Here is a 20,196-nt window from a genome sequence, read left to right on the forward strand (position 1 = left end):
AGGAGTAGTTTTAATTAGAGAAATAAGAGCCTAGAAGGTACTTAATAAAGTTAAAGCTAATACTAGTCTAGTAGTAGGCTAGTAGTTCTAGTAGTTAAAGGAAATCTTACTTCTTTTAGTTATTAATAGAGGACTAGTAGTATTAGGTATAAGTATAGGTAAAGATTAAGTAGTTATTCTTTAGATTAGGCTAATAGTAGGAGTAGCTAATAAGTTTACTTATTAACTTATAGCTAGAGTAACTAAGGTATAGTAGAAAGTAATAAGCCTATATAATCTTAAGATATAGTTTAGAGTTATTAGAGATAAAGAACTAGTTTCTTATAAAAAAATAGCTATCCTTAACCTTTAAGTATCCTATATAGAGGTAATAGCCCTTTTTAATAAGGAGTACTAAAATCTTTAGATTCTAGTTCTATATAGCTATTATAAGGTATTATATATTCTTATTAATCTTATAGACTTTAGTAATAAATTCCTATAGGTAAGTAGTACTAGGGGCTTTATAGCTTTCTTCTAGTAGAGTAGTTAGTAAGGATAGAGGGGATAGATTAGAAGTAATAGAGATAGGCTAGTCTATAGTATAAGGTATAATAGAGAGGTAGAAGATAGCTAACTATAAGATAGGGTCTAGGTAGTATTATTTTAAAATAGTCTAGTATTAGTATAATTAATAGATATTAGAGTTATTTTAAGGAAGGTTTTAGGAGTATCTAATAAGAGAATTAGGTTTCTTACCCTACTTATTAGAGTAATATATAATTTTAAAGTTAAACTTAGATAGGAACTTAGCCTAGTAGGCCTATTAATAATTAAGATTCTTAATAATTATAAACTATTCTAGGTTCTTATAGTCTAAGAAGATCTTTACTAGGTTATCTAGTTCTATACTAATAGCTTTAAGGTACTAGGATTCTAGTATCTTAATAATAATAAGTAACTCCTTATTATAGATTTTATAGTTATACTTTATTAGGGATATCTTCTTAGAAAAGAAGGCTACTAGGTAAAGTTATCTATTAATAACTTAGAAGAGGACTCTAGTAATAATAAAGTTAGAAGTATCTATCTTAATCTATATTTCCTACTTAGAGTTAAAGTAGGTAAATATTAAAGTAGAAGTAAATATAGTTTTAAGAGCTTAAAAGGTATATTTATATTTAAGAGTCTAATTTAAAATAGTATAAATATAGTATTTCTTTTTTAAAGGGATAGTCTTTAGTTCCCCTTTAATAAGTTCTATAAGTAGTTAAGTAAGTAAGGAGAAATCCTTAATAAAATAGTAATAGAAATTAATAAAGCTAAGAAAGGCCTAGATATCTTTAATAAACTTTAGAATTTATTAGTCTAGTACTACTTCTATTTTTTTAGGGTCTATATAGATACTATTAATACTAATAAAAAGACTAAGGTATTTAACTTCTTTTATATAGAACTTATACTTATAGATATTAATAAAGAGCTTCTAATTAAGTAAGTAGATAATAACCTTCTAGATATATTCCTTATATTTCTCTAGTATCTTACTAAAGATAAGAATATTATTAAGATAGGCTATAGTCTAAAGGTTAAAATAATTCTTAAAGGAGTTATTAATATAGCTTTAGAAAGTTCTAGGAGTATTATAAAGTCTAAATAATATTATTAGGTACTTAAACTAATTATAGTAGATAATAAAGGCTATTTTCTATTTATCTCCTATAGTAATCTAAATTCTATTAAAGATAGTAATAATATTAAGCTTTATAAAGTACTTATAGTTCTAGAGGTACTAGAGAGTCTTAGCTATATTTAGAATTAGATATTAGTTTTTAATAGTAATCTTATTAAGGCCCCTATAGTTAATATAGACCTAAAGGCCTCTACTAGGTTTTTAAATAATAAGTACTAGAGCTATAGCTAGAGAGGAGCTAGAGTAAGTATATTCTTTATATATAAGGTTATTAATATAATAGTAGATTACTTCTATCTTTTATAGGTTAAGAGATTAGTAACTATAGATAAATAAGGGATCCTTTCTAGCTTTAAGGGTAATTTTATAATCTTTAAAGGAGTAGTTAGGTAGGGATTTAGCCTAGTCCTAATTAAAGATAGAGATAAGATTATAGAGGTAATTAGAAACTTATAATTTAAGTTTAAAAGATAAGAGCTTTAATTTTCCTTTCTTAAACTTCTTAAAGTCTTTAGAAGTAATAGTATTTATTATTATAGAGTAGAGCTAAATAGTAGAGTTAATTAAAAAGAAAATACCTAAATTATAGTCTTATTTATAGATAAGTTAGTAGAAGGATATAGTACTAATAAGTTTTATATTAAAGACTAATTACTCTATACCTTATTATAGTAGGGGGGTATTTATAATAAGGATTTAGACTAGTTTTCCTTTAATAAGATAACTAGCTTAGAGGTAGTTCTTAAAAGAAAGAGTAACTAAGTACTACTTATAATTAATAATAATATTATACTTAGAGAGCTAGAGGTCTCCTAAGATAAGAAAAATTTATAGAATAGTAATAATATAGTAGAAGACCTAGCTAATATAGTCTTCTAGTACTATATTTACTAGAGTAGTATATTTAAGAATAGAGTTAATTAATCTATTAATATTAAGGAGCTTTATAGGTAACTAAAATAGAAATATATTAATATAATATTTATATATATAGTTCTTATTAATTATATTTACTTTAGTACTACTATTAAGTAAGATCTTTATAGGGGAACTAACTATTAAAGAATAAAAGACTAAGTAGCCTCTAATTTAAGATTAGATAATATCTAATATTAAAATCTTATAAGATAGTAAGCTAAGAGTTAAATCTTATTACGACTTATAGATTTCTTATTATATAGGTAAGGGCTAAAGGTAAACTGCTAGAGAATATATATATATCTTAATTAAATCTAATAAGTTAAAAGAATAAAATATAAAAGATACTTACTACCTATATATTTCCTAGTCCTTCCTTTATACTATTTTACCTCTTATCCTTCGCACAAGGGTCCTTAGTTATTATTAGGTAAGTTATAAAGGTAAGGTGTTAATAGGCTGTTATATAGTATCTGCCTAGGGCTATAGTGGCTGGTGCCAGGCTGTAGTAGCTAGTACTAGCCTGCGGGTTTTAGCCTGAGCTATAGTGGGCTGCTACCTGAGGTGAGGCTTATACTTCTTATAACTATATAATACTAGGTTTGTCTATACTAGCCCTAGTGCTTATATAGGTATATATATACCTATTATGACATGCCCCCCCTAAAGAGAAGCTGAAATTATAGGAATTAGTAGCTATAGGCGCTCGTATAGGTGTAGACTTATAATGTATAATAGTAGTAATTTAGCAATTTAAGCATTCTATATAGTTATAAAGTATAATTATTAGTCTAGGTCTACTACTATACTATCTCTTTCTATTACTATCTCTTTTACTGCGCGACCTATAGAAGGTTGCTATCTTGCTTAGCTATATCTAAAGCTCCCTATTAAAGTACATTGTTGCCCTAGTCTAATTTAGCTATAATCTGGTAAATTAACTGTTGCGCGTAAAGGTTCTAATAATTTAAATAATTTATACCCTACTAATAGTAAAGTAGACATTTCTAGCTACTATATACTTAATGTATCTACTACTTATTATAGTCTAGTCTATTAGGACTCATTACTATCGCGTAAGAGTTATAGTATTAAGTTATTATTACATGGCGTTATTTATAATCTGTTATAGTTACTACTTACTTAGAGGGCTATTTTAGCTAGTAGTATCTATAAGGACTATTATATAGAGTCCTAAGGTAAGTAAACTTTAATTCTATCTCTAACTATTACTAATTATTATCTAGGCTGTTAAGTAGTATTATATATCTAGGTTTTACTACTTTATTATCCCGTCTTGCTGACTGATATAATTGTAGAGGAGGACACTTATATAAAGACTTAGTTAGGCTAGGCTTTACTTATTTAGCTAGGAATAGCTATAGGCTTATTGCTTTACCTATAGCATACTATAGTATTAGGTTCTACTTAATTAGTATTATTAGTTGTCGCGTAAGGTTCATTATCTATAGCTATATAGCCTGCTACTAACTAGTACATTACGCTATATCGCTGCCGGTTTACTGTCGCGCAGCCTATTTTAGAGGAAGAAGGTAAAGAGCCTACTTATATATACTATTATTATAATCCTATAGCTTATTAGGTTCTAGCAGCTAAGTACTTACTGCCTGCTACTTTATATAATAGTAGTAATAGTAAGATTTATATTGCAGCATTACTAGTTAGCTCTAATAAGGCGCCTATTAAGTAGGACTTTAAGTTAATACTTTACATCTCTTATAAGAATATAGAGAGTGTCGCGCGAGTAAGTTTATCTTACTAATATAAGGGATTCTTATCTAACTAACTATATAGGTGCGCCTTAGTAGTTCTAAAGTATAAGAGTGCGCTAAGTGTATCTTAGCCTTAAGTAACAGCATGCCTTACTCATATATTATAGTTTCTACTTAGCAATTTAACTACTTATTAGTTAAAACTTAAGCCAGCTCGCGCGATGCTTTTCTTATCTAGTATACTAGAATTAATAACCCTATTAGCTATACTAAGTGTTATAATAATACTAATACTCGCGCGTTTATTAGTTATTACTACCTGCCTAGTTTCTTATAGGGCTGCTGCGCCAACTGCCTTTAGGGTATAGGCAACCTTAACTATACTATAAGTAACTTAAAGGGTGCCAAGCCGCCTGCTTATTATAAGAGGCATAAAGACGAAATTTATATAGAGGAGTTCTAGAACTTATACTACTAAGCCAGGTTAGAGGATTAAACTAATTAGGCTTTAGCTAAGTAGGACATCCTACCTAATAAGCTAGAGGATCTAGAGGAGATAGTCTTATATAATAACTATTATAATAAGAAGAAGGGAAAAGGAAAGAAGTAAAGGGTAGAAATTAAAGAAGAGGATAGTAGGGAATAAGTAGTAAAAAGGAGAGACTAGAGAGTAGAAGTTAAGATTAATAGTATTTATATAAGGGTAGATAGTAAACTAATCAGTCTACTTTCTATATCTTTATAATATTCGCTATAGGCCTAAGTGACTTATTTTATTATTACTTTCTATTTTAATCTATAGTTCTTCTTAGAGGAAGGCAGCCTTCTATTTTTCTAGATTTTTTAGTAGTCCTGCTATAATGGGGTGTAATGAGTAGAATTCTTTAATTTTCTATAGTACGCTGCTAAAAGAACTTGCGTTATACTACTAGTTATCTTAGTTATATCTAGTCTATTTAACTTGGTATTAAAGCTTCCTATATAAGACTTAACTAGCTTAAATATAGTCTACTTCCTACTTAGGCTTATCTTAAATAATCTTAGGTTTAGGTTTAGTATATTCCTAACTAGGAAGCTATTCTATTTCGGCCTTATATAGCCTATTAGTATAGAAAAGGTTAACCATCTTTATATATAAGGGAAGATTAAGGATATAGGAGGGTCCTTCTATTCCTATAATCTTAAAAGGTCTAGTATTAGGGAAGTCTAATTTAAGGTTTAGCTAATTAGTAGACCATCTAGTTTTCTTAATATAGATATAATCTCTAACTATAAAGTCTAGCGTGTAATAGTATTTATTGGCTTGTTAGTATATATGCTCTTAGGATTTAAGAATAAGATTCTTTATAAATTTAAAAGCTTCTTATCTTCTCTTTTATAGCGTTTGCGCTACTATATAAGCTATCTTTTCTAGTTGCTAGGGGGTCTCTATTCTTTATTACTAGTTATAGTATATTTAAGGGGAATATCCTAACTTAATCTTAAAAGGTAAAAGTCTAGTAGCTTTATAGGGAAGTGTTACTTGTATAAGGTCTATTAATAGTAGAAGATTAGACTAATTATTCTAAAAGTAATTAATAAAAGGTCTTAATCTTTATATAAGATGCTGATTAACAATCTCTATAATACTATTAGTTTAAGAGTAGTAGGATAAGTTAAAATGCTACTCTATACTAGTCAGCTTATATAGTTTATTTATAAATGCTAAGATGAACTGAGGGCCTTAGTTAGATAGGATAGACTTAGGGTTTCTATAAATATAGTAGATATATTTATAAAAGAGTCTAGAGACTCCTTTAGTATTAATCTTCTTTATATAAGGCAAGCTAAAGGTTCTTTAACTTAATTAGTCTATAATAACTAGGATTGTATTATAGCCTTTTTAGTCTTTAGGCATCTCTTTAAAATCTATAGCTAAGTGTTACTAGGGTCGAGTAGGAATCTCTAGGGGTTATAGAAGGCCTAGGTCTTTATTATAAAACTCTTTTATTTAGTAGTAAATATGGCATCCTCGCCCGTAAATATTAATCATATAATTTATAGCTAGCTAGTAGTAATGTTACTTAAGGAGTTTTTATATCTTTATAATACTAGGATGGGCAGTTATATAGGTAGTATATAAAGTATTAAGCATTCTTATATAGAGGTTATCGCAATCTAGTATAAAGAGGGTGCTATATTATAATAAAAGACCATCCTTTAGTTCCTAACTATTTCTTTATTTAAGGTCTTTTAAGAGGGCCTTCTATCTCTAGAGTTCTAATTTAGAATCTTCTTAGTTTGCGCAGAGAAGTTTATCTAAAAATAATACTAGAGAAGGAAGTTCTTATTCTAAAATAAAAAGAGGGATAATAGTCTCTAGTAGGATAAGGCATATCTCTTATATAGCCTTTACTTTTTCTTTTTAAGTCTTTAGGTCTTCTTATTTTTAAGTAAGGTAATTAGTGATGATATTTTCCTTTCCTAGCTAATAGGAGAATCATATGTAGAACTCTATAAAAAACTTAGACTATCTAGCTTGTTATTAATTAAGTTGTTATTTAGTAGAGTAGTACTCTAATGCCTAATAGTCTGTTATTATGAGAAAAGGTTTTTTAAGGCTAATAAGTATTAGTCTCTATTCTTCTAGTCTATTCTTAATAGCTAGTAGTTCTTTATTAGATATTATTAGCTTCTTAAGTTGTTAAATTGCCTCCTCTTCTAGGGGTCCTAGTAGTTGCTATTTTGCCTTAGAGTATAGTTTCTCTAATAGCCAGCTAATTTATCTATAGTTAGGGAGAAATCGTTAGTAGAAATTATAGAAACCTAGGAAGGATTAAAGAGCTTTAAGGGTTTTAAGTATTAGCTAGTTTTATATAGGTTCTACCTTATCTAGGTCTATCTAAATGCCTTCTGTAGAAACGATGTATCTAAGGAACTTTATATAAGTAACTAAAAACTTACTCTTCTTTAAATCTACCTATAGTCCTGCTTTTTATAGTCTTACTAGTACTTTTTTTACTTATTCCTCGTGCTCTGTAGGGTCTTTAGAGATAATGAGCATGTTATCTATAAAAGCTATAATAAAATCATCTAAATACTTAAAGAGAACCTGGTTAATAAAATGTTAAAAGGCTACAGGTCTATTACTTAATCTAAACGGCAAGATACGGTATTTAAATAAGCCGTATCTTATATAGAAGGTGGTTTTGTCTTTAGAATCCTTAGTAAGATAAATATAGTAGAAAGCTTATTAAATATCAAGCTTAGTATAAATCTTGCCCTTTCTAACGCGCTAAAGCAACTCTATAATAAGAGGGAGGGGGTATAAATCCTTAGTAGTTTATTTATTAAGCTATTAGTAGTCCACGTAGAATCTCCATCCCCTACTAGGCTTTTTTACTATAAGAATAGGAGAAGCGTAGGTGGTAAAGCTCTTTATAATAAAGCCTTTTTAAATATTCTTAATGATATACTCTTTTGCAGCCTTAAGCTACTCTAGAGATATTCTATAGAGAGGGCTAGGTAGAAGCTCTAGTAGACTATTATATATAAGAGATATTTTATAATTAACTCCTATACAATACGGTAGTAGCTTATTAGACTCTATTTTAGAAAATACATCTTAAAATTCCTTATAAGTAGCTAGTAGCTTAGAAGCTAATAATTCCTCAGTTTCTTTATCTTTAAGAGCCGCTTAAACTTGTATAAGGTTAATAGTATAGATCTCTATTAGCGCAACTTGTATTTTATAGATAGAAAGCTTAAAAGCATCTTAAGTTTAAAATTTAATTCCCTTAATAACCTATACTAAGGGAAGAAGGTGTTTATTAAAGTTTTTATCTCTATAGTCTATATCTACTTAATATTCTTTCTGCGGTTTATTACTTTATATAGAGACTTTTAGTAGGCATAAAAGATGCTAAAAAGATTAGTTAACTAGTAGCTATCTCTAGACTAGTTTACGTTGTTTATAGTCTAGAAGAACATCGTGCTAGTTAAAAAACTATTACCTAAGAATCATATTATTATGGCTAATATTATAAATAAAAGTATAAGTAGAAACTATTTAATCCTAGAAGTAGAGTTAAAGATAAAAGTAAAAATTAACTTTCTTATTTATATATTAGTTAAACCTAGTAATATTAAGCCCTTTACCTATTATTCTCTTTTTTATAGCACCTATAGACTGGAGAGTTAGTAGTAGCTTAGGGTGAATAAAACTTATACTACTAGTACTAGTATTAGCTAGGGCATGAATTTCTAAGGCGCGGCCATTAGATATAATTAAGGTTCGTATAGTAAAGGGTACACCTCTAATAAAGTGACTAAGATTTATATAAGAACCTTTAATATATATTACTCTAAGTTTAGACCTAAGGTAGGAGACTTCACCTAGGCCTTATTATTTTCTAATAAAGACTGATCTCCTTTATTTATATAGACATCTTTAGCGCTTTCTTCTTTAACTAACTCTATTACCTTTATCTTAGGTTGTAGGCATTATCTCTATAAATAGCTAAACTAGCCGCAGCGATTATATAGTCTAATCTCTATATAGACTTCTACTTTACCTTTATAGGTTATATCATATAAGGGAGCCCTAGATATAGATCGCGCCTAGGTATAACTAGAAGATAAAGTACTTATACTACTTAAGGTAGTTATCTTTACTTATTCTTATTATCTCTTCTTTACTTATTCCTTATACAATATAAGTATTAGTTTTCTATAGTTAGAACGGTAGTTACTAAGACTTTAAGTAATAGGGTAGGCTTATTAGAGGTACTTATAAAAGTTAACATCCCTATCTTACTCTATAGTAACTATATAGGTTTAAAGGAGAGGATCTATTATATTATAAAAGTCCTCTTTCTACTATTCCTAGGGAAGATCTATATCTAAGGCTAATTATATAAAGTTTAATTAAAACTTCTAAAGGTCTATAGGGATGCAGTATATAAGAGAGTATAACTACTTCTTTATATCCTTATATTTATATAGACTCTAGAGGAGGTTATCTAGGAATTTAAAGATATCCTTATCTAGAGTGACTTTATTAGCCTTTATATAAGAAGTAAGGAAAGGAGTTAGGTAATATAAGACTTCTCTACTAATATAGGAAATAATATAACCTATAATGTTCTATTTAGTCTCCTCTACTATATCTTTAGTAAAGTAATCGTGGTTTTATTTAATTTTGTTTTATATAAGGAGGGTCTAGTATTTATATAAGGGGTCTTCTCTATTAGTAAGAAGAGGAGGATTAGGAACCTTACTACTTTAGTATTTCTTACTACTTAAAGATAAAGTAGAGGTTTTAGTAGTAGTTTCCCTTATATAGTTAGGAGGAGGTCTAAGAGTCCTTATAACTCTACTAGTAGAAGGATCTTAAGAGAGGGTAATAGGTCTTAGGTGCTAAGCTAATAAAGAGGGCCTAATATATCCTTCCCTTAGAACTTCTCTAAGTCTATTAGCGTAGTTTAAGAGTATTTACTTAAGAGCCCAGTTTTACCTTTATATGCAGTTTAGTTACTACTATACTTAAGACTTATTTAAGGATGCAATCTTAGATTTAAATTAATTAATATCTGAGCGCGGTACCTTTATAAATGCCTCTATAACTAGAGCTTAAACTGTATAAGTTGACCCTAGGTCTTAGGTATATTCTTTTACCTCTACTACTAGGACTAAGTAGAAATTATATAGGAGAATAGGGGTAGGTCCTCTCTTATTATTATTTAATAAGTATCTAGTATTGCGCGAATCTTTAGTTCCTTTACGTAAATCTTATTAGGTTAATTAACTAGTACTAATACCTTTAGTAGTGCTAGATGCATTAGCTTTATTCTTAGCTATACTGTCTTTATAGTCTTCTACTTAGAATGTCCCTTAAGTAGGTTATAGATGGGATACCTCCTAGATATTTATATACTGCCCTATAGCCTTAACTAAAGACTTCTATAGTTAATACATGCTTAATACTCCTTAGTCCTTAGATAATACTGATGCGCCTAATAAAGATAACTTAGGTTTACTAGGGAAAAGTAATAAGCAGTCTTATATAAGACTATAGCTATATACAACATCGCTTAGGTTAAATATTATAATACCTTTATAGGTAAAGAAGTAGGATAGAGCTAAAACTTAGAATAATCTTTTATATCTATTATAACTTGCAGATTTCTTATTATATAGGTAAGGGCTAAAGGCAAACTACTAGAGAATATATATATGTCTTAATTAAATCTAATAAGTTAAAAGAATAAAATATAAAAGATACTTACTACCTATATATTTCCTAGTCCTTCCTTTATACTGTTTTACCTCTTATCCTTTATATAAGGGTCCTTGGTTATTATTAGGTGAGTTGTAAAGGTAAGGTGTTAATAGGCTGTTATATGGTATCTACCTAGGGCTGTAGTGGCTGGTGCCAGGCTGTAGTAGCTGGTGCTAGCCTGCGGGTTTTGGCCTGAGCTGCAGCGGGCTACTACTTAAGGTAAGGCTTGTGCTTCTTATAACTATATAATGCTAGGTTTGTCTATACTAGCCCTAGTACTTATATAGGCGCGTGTACGCCTATTATAACAAATCTTATTTAATAGAGAAGGAATAGAGGGATATAAGCTATATTAACTAAGAATTTAGAGAGTAACTATCCTCTAGATTTAATCTTTTAATTTAGAGTTAGTATTAATTTTCTTATTAGTAGAAGAATCTTCTAATAAACTAATATTTATAAGGTTTATATAAGTAGAATAGGAGCTAGTATCCTAAGTAGAATAGATAATATTATTAATATAGTATCTAGAACTCTAATAATAGAAGTAATAGTCCTAAGTAGTAAGCTTTATATAGCTAATTAGATTAAGCTTTTTAGAGGATAATTTAGGCTTATACTAAACTCTAATCTAATTTAGAGGCCTTATAGCTATAGGCTTCTATTTAGGGCTAGAGTTAGTATTAGGGGTTAAAGCTAGTATATAGAAGATAGAATAGATAGAATTATTTCTAGCTAGCTAATTTTATTAATAAGAGGACTAGATATAAGGCTAGTATATATTAATACTAAGAGTATTTCTTTTAATATTCTAGAAAATTTTAAGGGCCTTAAAAGTCTAGATAAAGGTTAAGTAGAGAATATAATAAGAGAAGGAGGGGTAAAGAGAGTAAATAAAGTTATAAAGCTATTAGTTCTTTATATAACTAGCTTAGAATTAAAGAGTAAGGAGTCTTATATAGAACTAAAAAATATTTTTATCTTCTTTTTAGTAGATAGAGTAGAGTTTAGTATAGGCCCTTTTAACTAGATCTAATATACTAGACTAGTATTTAATTTTATAGAAGAAGTTAGGAAGGGAGATAAGGTAGCCTTTCTAATTATAATAAGTAAACTATTCTTATATAGAGGTAAAAAGAGAGTTATTAAAAAAATAAAGAGTATAGAGTATCTTTCTCTTTTCTATAAAGTAAAGAGGTATATCTACTTCTAACTTAATCTTAATAATAAAATACTATTAGATATATTTATTAGGGTTTATACTATTAAATTTCTTTAATAGGTATATACTAGACTTTTAGAAGGATTTAGATAGATTAACCTAAATAATAATAGAGTCTTTATAGAGGAAGGGGGTCTCTTTATAGTTATATATTAGGGGTTAGATAGTAGTTATATAATTACTAGAAGCTTAGCTTATAGGCTCTTAAATTATAGTAAAGTAAGGGGGCTAGACTAAATAATAGAAAGAAAGATCTTTATTATTACTAATAACCTTAATATAAGGAGTATTAGTAACCTTATTAAAGAGCTAATTTTATAGGGAGATAGCTTTAACCTCTAAGGTATAAATCTCCTTAATAAGGACTTAATAGTCTACTTTTTAAGCTAATATAGTAGTATCTTATCTTTCTATTCTAGTATAGAGCCTATTAATAGTATAGTTAAGACTAAAGTTCTTCTTTCTAAATTTATTAAAGATACTTTTTATACTATTATAAGAGGCCTAGAGGTATTTAAAAGTAGTTATTTCTTTTATAATAGATAAAGGGATTTTAGAGGCTAGAATATAGTAAAGTATTTAATAATAATTCTTAATAATATCCTAGAGAAAGGTAAATAAGGAGGGAGTAATATTTAGAGTTTTAATAATAAAATTCTTAAAGGTATATAAGAATTTCTATTTTAAAGGGAATAAATAGTAGGCTCCTTTATTATAGATAAAGAGGCTAGTAAGATTTAAGTTAGAATAGATAATTAGAATAGTAGTATAATTAGATAAGGAGTTACTATTATTATTAATATTAATAATTTCTAAGCTAGAGAGTAGGATATTAGCTAGATTTATATCTAAATATATAGTAGAAGGGCCTTTACCCTTATCTAGCTAAGGTCCTTATTTATTAATAAAGAGTAGATAGTTAGAGGCTACTACCTTAGCCTTATTAATATTAAGTTTAAGTATATTAGAGGTTTAGGGGGCTAGTTTATTTAAAGTATTTTAAGTAGTATTTATTAGAGTATTAATAGTAAAGAAAGCTTAGAATAAGACTAATTAAAAGTAGATAATAGGGGTATAGTATAAGTACTTTATAAAGTAGTCAGGGTAAGGGCTAGAGGCTTTAAAAAATATAGTATTTTAGGTATTAATTAGTAGGGTATATTTCTAAAATAGAAAGTAGGGGCTACTTTAAATATAGTAATAAGATTATTAGATAAAGTTAAAGTAACCTTAGACTTATATAAGGCTTAAAGAGGTAAGTACTATATTTAGCTAACTAAAAAGTCTAAGATAAAGAGAAAAGGAGAAGTAGTACTAAGAAGAAGGTAGAAATATAGTTATAATAGGCTAATTATTTAGCCTACTAAGTAAGTATATAGTTATATACTTACTTATACTAGGTAGGGTTCTAGTAAACTAGTCCTTATATAGGTATAGGCCTAATAGTTATATTATAGAATAACTAAAGTTTTAGCCCCTAAGTATATAGGTAGATACCTAAATAAAGTAAATTATCTTACTACTACTAGGTGTCTATTAAATTACTTAATTTGGATGCCTAAAACGTTTATTTAGACGCCCACCTGGGGGTGGTTGTTAAATGAGGGTAACAAGCCAGCCCTGGCACAGAAAGAACGCCGCGCCGCCGACACCGTCCGTGCGCGCGCGAAAGTTGTCGTCCAGCAAAAACGAGTCGGCCAGATACTTTCTCAACACCCAGCCGTCTTTTGCGTCGCATTCTCTTGTTCTACCCTCCTCCCTCTAGATCCAACATGACGGATGATCCCATGGCCGGCCTCGCTCACTCCGAGGCTCACTACTTCAACAGGTCAGTTGCAGCGCTTTGCCAGAGCTGTCTCTTCAGGGTTCACGACTAACAGCACGCAGTTACAACCACCATGGTTTGTTTGCGAATTGCCCAGCTTGAGTAGCCGTTGCTAATGTGTCGCAAAGGCATTCACGAGGAGATGTTGGTATGTGCCTCTGATCCTGCTGCGGCGTCTTGCCGTAGCGTGGCGCATCTTGGAAGCAAGCGTCTAGCTAACTTGAATATTTACTTTTTTTCTGCAGAAAGATGAAGTGCGGACGAGATCGTACAGAGACTCAATCTACCAAAATGGCCACCTGTTCAAGGACAAGGTCGTCCTCGACGTCGGATGCGGTACATCCATCCTCAGCATGTTTGCAACCCTCCCGAAGCCTTCCTGGCCGCCGCCTCGAGCATTTCTAGATTCTAATGTGCGGCCCAACGCAGGTTTGCCGTCAAGGCCGGTGCCAAGCACGTCATCGGCGTCGACATGTCCACAATCATCGAGAAGGCCAAGGAGATCGTAGAGGTCAACGGCATGAGCGACAAGATTACCCTCCTGCAGGGCAAGATGGAGGAGGTCGTCCTGCCTTTCCCGCAGGTCGACATTATCATTTCTGAGTGGATGGGTTACTTTTTGCTGTACGAGAGCATGCTGGACACTGTACTCTTCGCTCGCGACAAGTACCTGGCTCCCGGTGGCCTCATTTTCCCCGACAAGGCCACCATCTACATGGCCGGTATTGAGGACGGCGACTACAAGGAGGAGAAGATCGGCTGTGAGCATTTTTTTCCCCCCTCGCTCCATGTGCTTGGCTGACTCTCTCAAGTTTGGGACAATGTCTGGGGATTTGACTACACCCCGCTGAAGCACACCGCCCTTACCGAGCCCCTCGTTGACACGGTCGAGATGAAGGCCGTTGTCACCGACCCGGCTCCCGTCTTCAACATTGACCTTTACACGGTTAAGAAGGAGGATCTCGCGTTTTCGTCGCAATTTTCGCTCAACGTCCGTCGCAACGACTTTGTCCACGCCATCATCGCGTGGTTTGACATTGAGTTCACCGCGTGCCACAAGCCTATCAAGTTCTCGACTGGTCCCCACACCAAGTACACCCACTGGAAGCAGACAGTTTTCTACATTCACGATGTTCTGACCGTCGAGACTGGCGAGAAGATTGTTGGCCAGCTGACCAACAAGCCCAACGAGAAGAACCCTCGCGACCTGGACATTGCCATCAGCTACAAGCTGGAAACCGAGGACCCGCACAGAGTTGCCTCTGGCGCTGGCCACTACAAGATGTAAGGTTGACGAGACTTGAGATCGGCACCAATACTAACAATCCGCAGGTGTTGAGAGGTTCCTTCCGAACTCTTTTTCCGAGGCGCAAGATACCCCTCCGATCTTCGTAGGGCATGCAAGGTCGTCGAGACACGCCCCAAATGAGAATCGCGGATATGTTTTCCCAGCATAGATATAGATGCACGACACGCCGGAGATTTCATCAGCAGCATTCAGCGGACGGTGTTTCGCGGCATCCAGTGGTTCGTCTTCAAGAGACGGAATCCCATTGCAAAAAAGTGGCCGAGGCTTGCTCATAAGCTGCTGCCCCTTCCCACAGGCCGCAACGAAAGTAGTCAGATTTCATAAGCATCCTACGGTGTTGGATTGGTCGGTGAAAAGGAAACTTCCATCGTCAGCATCATCAGCATCAACATCTCTATTGTATTGACGAATCTGTGACCACTTGTTCCTTCCGAGTGTTGGCTTGCCCTGGTTTTCTCTGAGACGAGCGGCAAGTTGCGAGAACAGGCGGCTTTAATTTTGCTGATTTCGATAGTTTTAGACTCCTCCCCATCATCACGACTAACCCTGCCAAGCCAGATTCTCAGGTCTTGTACGGTTACGATTCGGCTAGTGAGGCGAGAAATCCGGCTGGAGACGATGAAAATATCCAGCCCGTATTGTCGAGATTCATGGCGCATCGAGAAGGTCACGCTCATCAATATTCGTCTCAAGACCATCGCGAAGACCGATTGATGGCCTAGCAGTACAAACTGGAGAAATGTGCAGCAAGCCGATGTGGAGAGCACGATTGCACTCGATGGGTTCGCATAACAGACGCAAAGTTCATGCCAAACAAGCGCGCCTCGACTGTCTAGCCTTACGGAGAGATACTACGTCAGGAGCACGCGAGTTCGTTGCCAGCCCCCGCGCGTATCTGGATTTTGTTTCCTGCCACGCGGGAAGAGCCGCTAAGTTGTGTGCGAAGGCTATCTCTTCACGGTTTAGAAAAGCGAGAAATGAGGCCAGACTTGTGTTTCACGGTTGGAGGGACGGTTGGTGGGGCGAACCGCGGCAAAGGGGTGGCAATAGTCGCGGAAAGATATGGCTACGCGCTTTTGTGGCTAGCAGCAGCCGGTTCGCACCTAAAGGAGTTTGACAGGCGATTCCTCCCCTTTTCCGCGTTCCCGGTCTGGCTGTCAGGTTTTGGAGCCGTTCGTGGTGAAAGCGAAAGAATGGGTGACCTGACTCTTCTTCATCTCCAGCACTTAGAGATCCTTACCTCGGAGGTGGCGGAACTGGGCGCCAGTCTACAAAGTCTCGTGTGCTCTTTCGCGTCTTTGGCCCAAAAGGACCGAAAGGGCTCTTGGATGCGGCCTGAAGAGACACGGGAAGATTTCCGCTCAGATCGAGTCCGAAGGCTTGTTTTGGACCCATTCGTGCGGTCCGGAATGGCGTAGCGTATGGCGTAGCGTAGCCAGATCAAGACGACGCTAGCTCAACACGAAGAAGCAGACGAGCCGGACTCAGACGCAAAGCCTGGCGGCCAATCCGCCTTTCCTAGCAAAAGGGAGCCCAGAAGTCCGTGGCCCTGAATCGGACGATTTTCAACCCGTTGGCATGGCGCATGGTGCGGACTTGTTGGCCGCCGAAGCACAACATTCCTTCTCTTCCAACATCGCCCCTCCACCTACTTGCTGCTGCATCGCGGATCAGTAGCGGGCAAAGCAACTGCTCGCATCCCCGACCATGGCGCAGTTTCTGACATTGAACGACTCGGTGTTCATGAACGACTTGATAAGCAACATGCCGGATCTGGTGATGCATCGTCCCGACCCGGTTGTTGAGTACATGTACGTGCAGATCCACATGTCGATCCAACGTCAGTGCCTACTGCTTGCTCTTTTACTAACAACACACGAGTCAAGGCCCAGGTTCAGCTTCGAGGGCAAACACAGACCAGAATTGATACCCGAGGAGGACGAGGGAGATGAAGCTGCACCACCCGTTGACGTGCCCCGCTGGCGCTCCTATTCGCAAAGACACTCGCATTCGCGCACGGCATCGCTCAGTAGACCGTTTTCGAGAGGACCGCATTTCAGGCAAAGAGACTCTTCACTGTCTCGTCAAGGGTCTGTGAGCTCAACTGCGCGGAGCGTCTTGAGCCGCCAGCACGTGGAGCGGTCGTTGAGCCTGAGGACGCAGAAGACGTCGTCAGAGGCAACTCAGTCTAGCCGACCCCAATCAGCCAGATCCGACTTGTCCATTGCATCATCCAAGGCTGCAAGTGTCCGCCAGCCTCCCATTTTCCGCCGGCTTTCGAAGGAGATCTATGCCTGCATCATGCGGCAGCTGGAAGTTTTGCATTTTGGCAAGGGTGCAAACAGCTGTACGGCATGCTACCTGCGAGACTTGTACAGTCTATCATTGACCAGTCGGGTGTGGGAGAAGGCCGCCAGAGCGCACATGTACGCTCACTCTCAAATTGACTTGCGTTGAGAAACTAACAGTGTCAGGTACGGAACCTTGTGGGTTCCAGCTCCGGACAGAGAAGAAGTGGGAAGGGTTGCGCCAACGAAGCCAACCCGTCTAAAGGCGCTTCGAAAGATACTGCGAGAAAAGTCTGCCTATGGCAACATGGTGCGCGAGATCAAGGCCTACGAGCTCCAGCAAGCCTTTGCCGAAGCAAACTACAACGAGGCCCAAGAAATCGTCAACGACCTTGCTTCCATCGTCATGGCCTGCCCCAACCTCGAGCGATTGACTGGATTCCACTGGATCTACAGACACGAGTTCGATCGCCTGAACCATGCTCTTTCTACCAGACTACATCTCAAGGAGCGCGCATGGCTGATTTCGCAGCCAGTAGACCACCAACCCGTTTCACTGGACAAGAGCGCACGTGTGGCTGCGCTGCAGTTGTATCCAGGCCCGACTGAGCTTTTCTTGCACCATCACGACTATTGTTCTAACCTCAAAACACTTTTCCTGCATGGCGAAGGAACGGGGATAATGGATTTTCGCTCGTTCGTGGCCACCTTCCGCAAACTTCAGCATCTGGAGGACCTCCACCTCTCTAATTTTTCCACTGCCGACTTTAATGACCGCACTCTGGCAGCAATTCCGCCGCTTAAGCGTCTCCGTCTGGATGCCCTGGATGGCGTCACGGATAAAGGCCTCACGCGTTTCTCCCAATCTCCTGCCGCCAAAGGCCTCACCTCCTTATCTCTCGTCGACCTCGAGATAATCGATCTTTTAATAGTTACGTCCTTTTTCAAACACTGCACCTCTCTCACCCGCTTCACAATCGTACAGGAAGGCTCCCCCGGCATCGCCCCCTTTACCCCCGTTTACCGGCCAGTCTTTAGTTCCCTTTCACTCCGCTACCTGCATTGGGACATTCTCATGCCCGGGGCTGCCACGGAGGAGCTTGCCATCTCCATCGCCGAGGGCACATTCCCGCTGTTACGCAGGCTTCGAGCGCCGGCCGACCACGGCGGGCACCTGCAGGACGTGTGCAGGCCCGTCTCTGATGTCATGCACGCGAGCGACGCGCAGCTGCTCAAGGAACAAGACGTCGCCGCAGAGCACGACTCGAAGCTGGACGAGGACTTCTTTCCCCCTTCCACGTCCATATACCCAGCGTCTTCGATGCTTGAGACGGTCGAGGAAGTGCCGCCTATCAAGCCTTCGTCGCGCACCCTCCCTGCCGCGCGCCAGGCCGCACAGTCCCGCATCGACGCCGCCGCTTCGCTGTCGTTCTCGTCGCTATCTGATTCCGGGGCTGGCTCCGGCACACGGAGTCGAGGGTCCAGCCTCTCCAGCGTCGGCAGCAGCGTCGGCGGCGGCGCCATCACTTCACCCCACAATCATGGCTACAAACATGCTCACGGCGCCAACAAGCCGCAGATCCAAGTCGTCATCGAAGAAGAAGGCGTCGTTCATTCGCGCTACACCTTCAGCGGGTCCATGGGCTCGCCCGGGTCGCGCGTCGAGTACTGGCTGGAGCCCGACGTTGCGGGCAGCGACGAGGCCGTCGTGCGCGCGACGGACCTGCTCGGCGTGCGCATGCGCCGCACCGTCAGGACGTGGGCGGGCTCTGACGCCGATGGCGTCGAGTGTGCGGGCATGGGCGCCGAGGACGCGGGCGGGAGGTGGCATAGGCCGCGGAGGAGAATCGTCCCGCTCGAGCTGGGGGATTTCTTTTGATGTAGATAGGCGGCTGGTAGGTTAGTAGTATAAGGTGGCGCGCTCACATGTTGTTTTTGGGAGGAGATGGATGACGGACGGCGGGCTCTCAGAGTGCAGTGCTGCCGCAGGGAGGTGTTTTCGCCGAGTGGCTTGTTTTGGTGATGCGTTTCTTTGCGAGATACCCCTACGCATGAGTAGGTTTAAGCAATGTCCTAGTCGTAGCAAACTTTGGAGAGTCGACAGTTGTCGACCCGGCTTGGTGCCAATGCCATGGCAGTCGCCGAATACGATTGCCCAAAACCTACATGTAGGGAGCTGGAGTGCTCCGCGATGGTACCCTGCGAAATCGCCATCTGCTCTCGTATTTTTCATTACGTGTCCCGCGACTTGTGGCGATCAAACCAGCTTGAGGCGATAGTGGTGTTTGCTTGCTTGTTGCAGCAATAGCAGTATTTCAGGAGAAACATGGCCCGTCGATGCAACCCACGGCGGGTGCTAGCGTCCGCAGGTCAACGCGCAGGGACAGCATGTCGGCCAGAGGAAAGTGCAAAACAATAGACGGGCAATCGTCACGCATGTCGAAACATTGACGGCACCATGATAGCGTCAGGAGCAAGCAGGAAGCTATCAACCACGTGCATGGCGCGAGCAGTGAGGGCGAATTGCGTGCACAAGTCACGCCTGACCGCTTCACTCTTGTTGATCCGAGGAGCTAGGAGGCGGGCCGCATCGAGCGCGTTTACCTCGTGTGCGTTGGTAGCTGGCTGGGAGCGGTAGAGCAGTAGACAGGGCAGATGGTTGAGTATGTAACGCGGGCGCATGAGGACAGATGCGTTTGCCGGCCAGTCTCCTTCCTTGCCTTGCAGTGCCGGTAGTCTAGCGCGAATTGGGCCGTGGCAGACCTGAGGGGGGAGAGAGATACATGCACGGGCCAGCAAGGCATGTCAGGCTCAAGGCCGGCGACGACGACATCGGGCGTGCTGCCGAGGGGATTGGGGATGATCGGTCTCTCTTACGGTCTGTCTGTCTTGGTCTTGGTCACGGCGGATGGTGGAGTGGATCGGGCTGGTTCCTTGGAATGGGGTCGTGAGGCGGCTGTTTGCGGAGGG

At 37.6% G+C, this 20,196-nt stretch overlaps 2 protein-coding genes across 2 annotated transcripts; both read left to right on the forward strand.

The window, feature by feature from the left end:
* Positions 1-13,576: 13,576 nt before the first annotated feature.
* Positions 13,577-14,917, forward strand: J3D65DRAFT_602664 (S-adenosyl-L-methionine-dependent methyltransferase; the record flags this gene model as incomplete). The annotated part of the gene is made up of 6 exons (XM_066798138.1): positions 13,577-13,632; positions 13,692-13,705; positions 13,758-13,777; positions 13,875-14,042; positions 14,072-14,390; positions 14,442-14,917. 6 exons carry the CDS (start codon positions 13,577-13,579, stop codon positions 14,915-14,917), a joined length of 1,053 nt encoding a protein of 350 aa, XP_066656368.1.
* A 1,675-nt stretch (positions 14,918-16,592) lies between these two features.
* J3D65DRAFT_340767 (uncharacterized protein) lies at positions 16,593-19,116 on the forward strand. Its single transcript, XM_066795484.1, has 3 exons — positions 16,593-16,749; positions 16,825-17,364; positions 17,413-19,116. Exons 1-3 carry the CDS (start codon positions 16,646-16,648, stop codon positions 19,103-19,105), a joined length of 2,337 nt encoding a protein of 778 aa, XP_066656369.1. The 5' UTR covers positions 16,593-16,645; the 3' UTR covers positions 19,106-19,116.
* Positions 19,117-20,196: the final 1,080 nt, after the last annotated feature.

The sequence above is a fragment of the Phyllosticta citribraziliensis genome, assembly GCF_038025025.1.
Source record: "Phyllosticta citribraziliensis strain CPC 17464 chromosome Unknown J3D65scaffold_5, whole genome shotgun sequence".
Taxonomy (NCBI): domain Eukaryota; kingdom Fungi; phylum Ascomycota; class Dothideomycetes; order Botryosphaeriales; family Phyllostictaceae; genus Phyllosticta; species Phyllosticta citribraziliensis.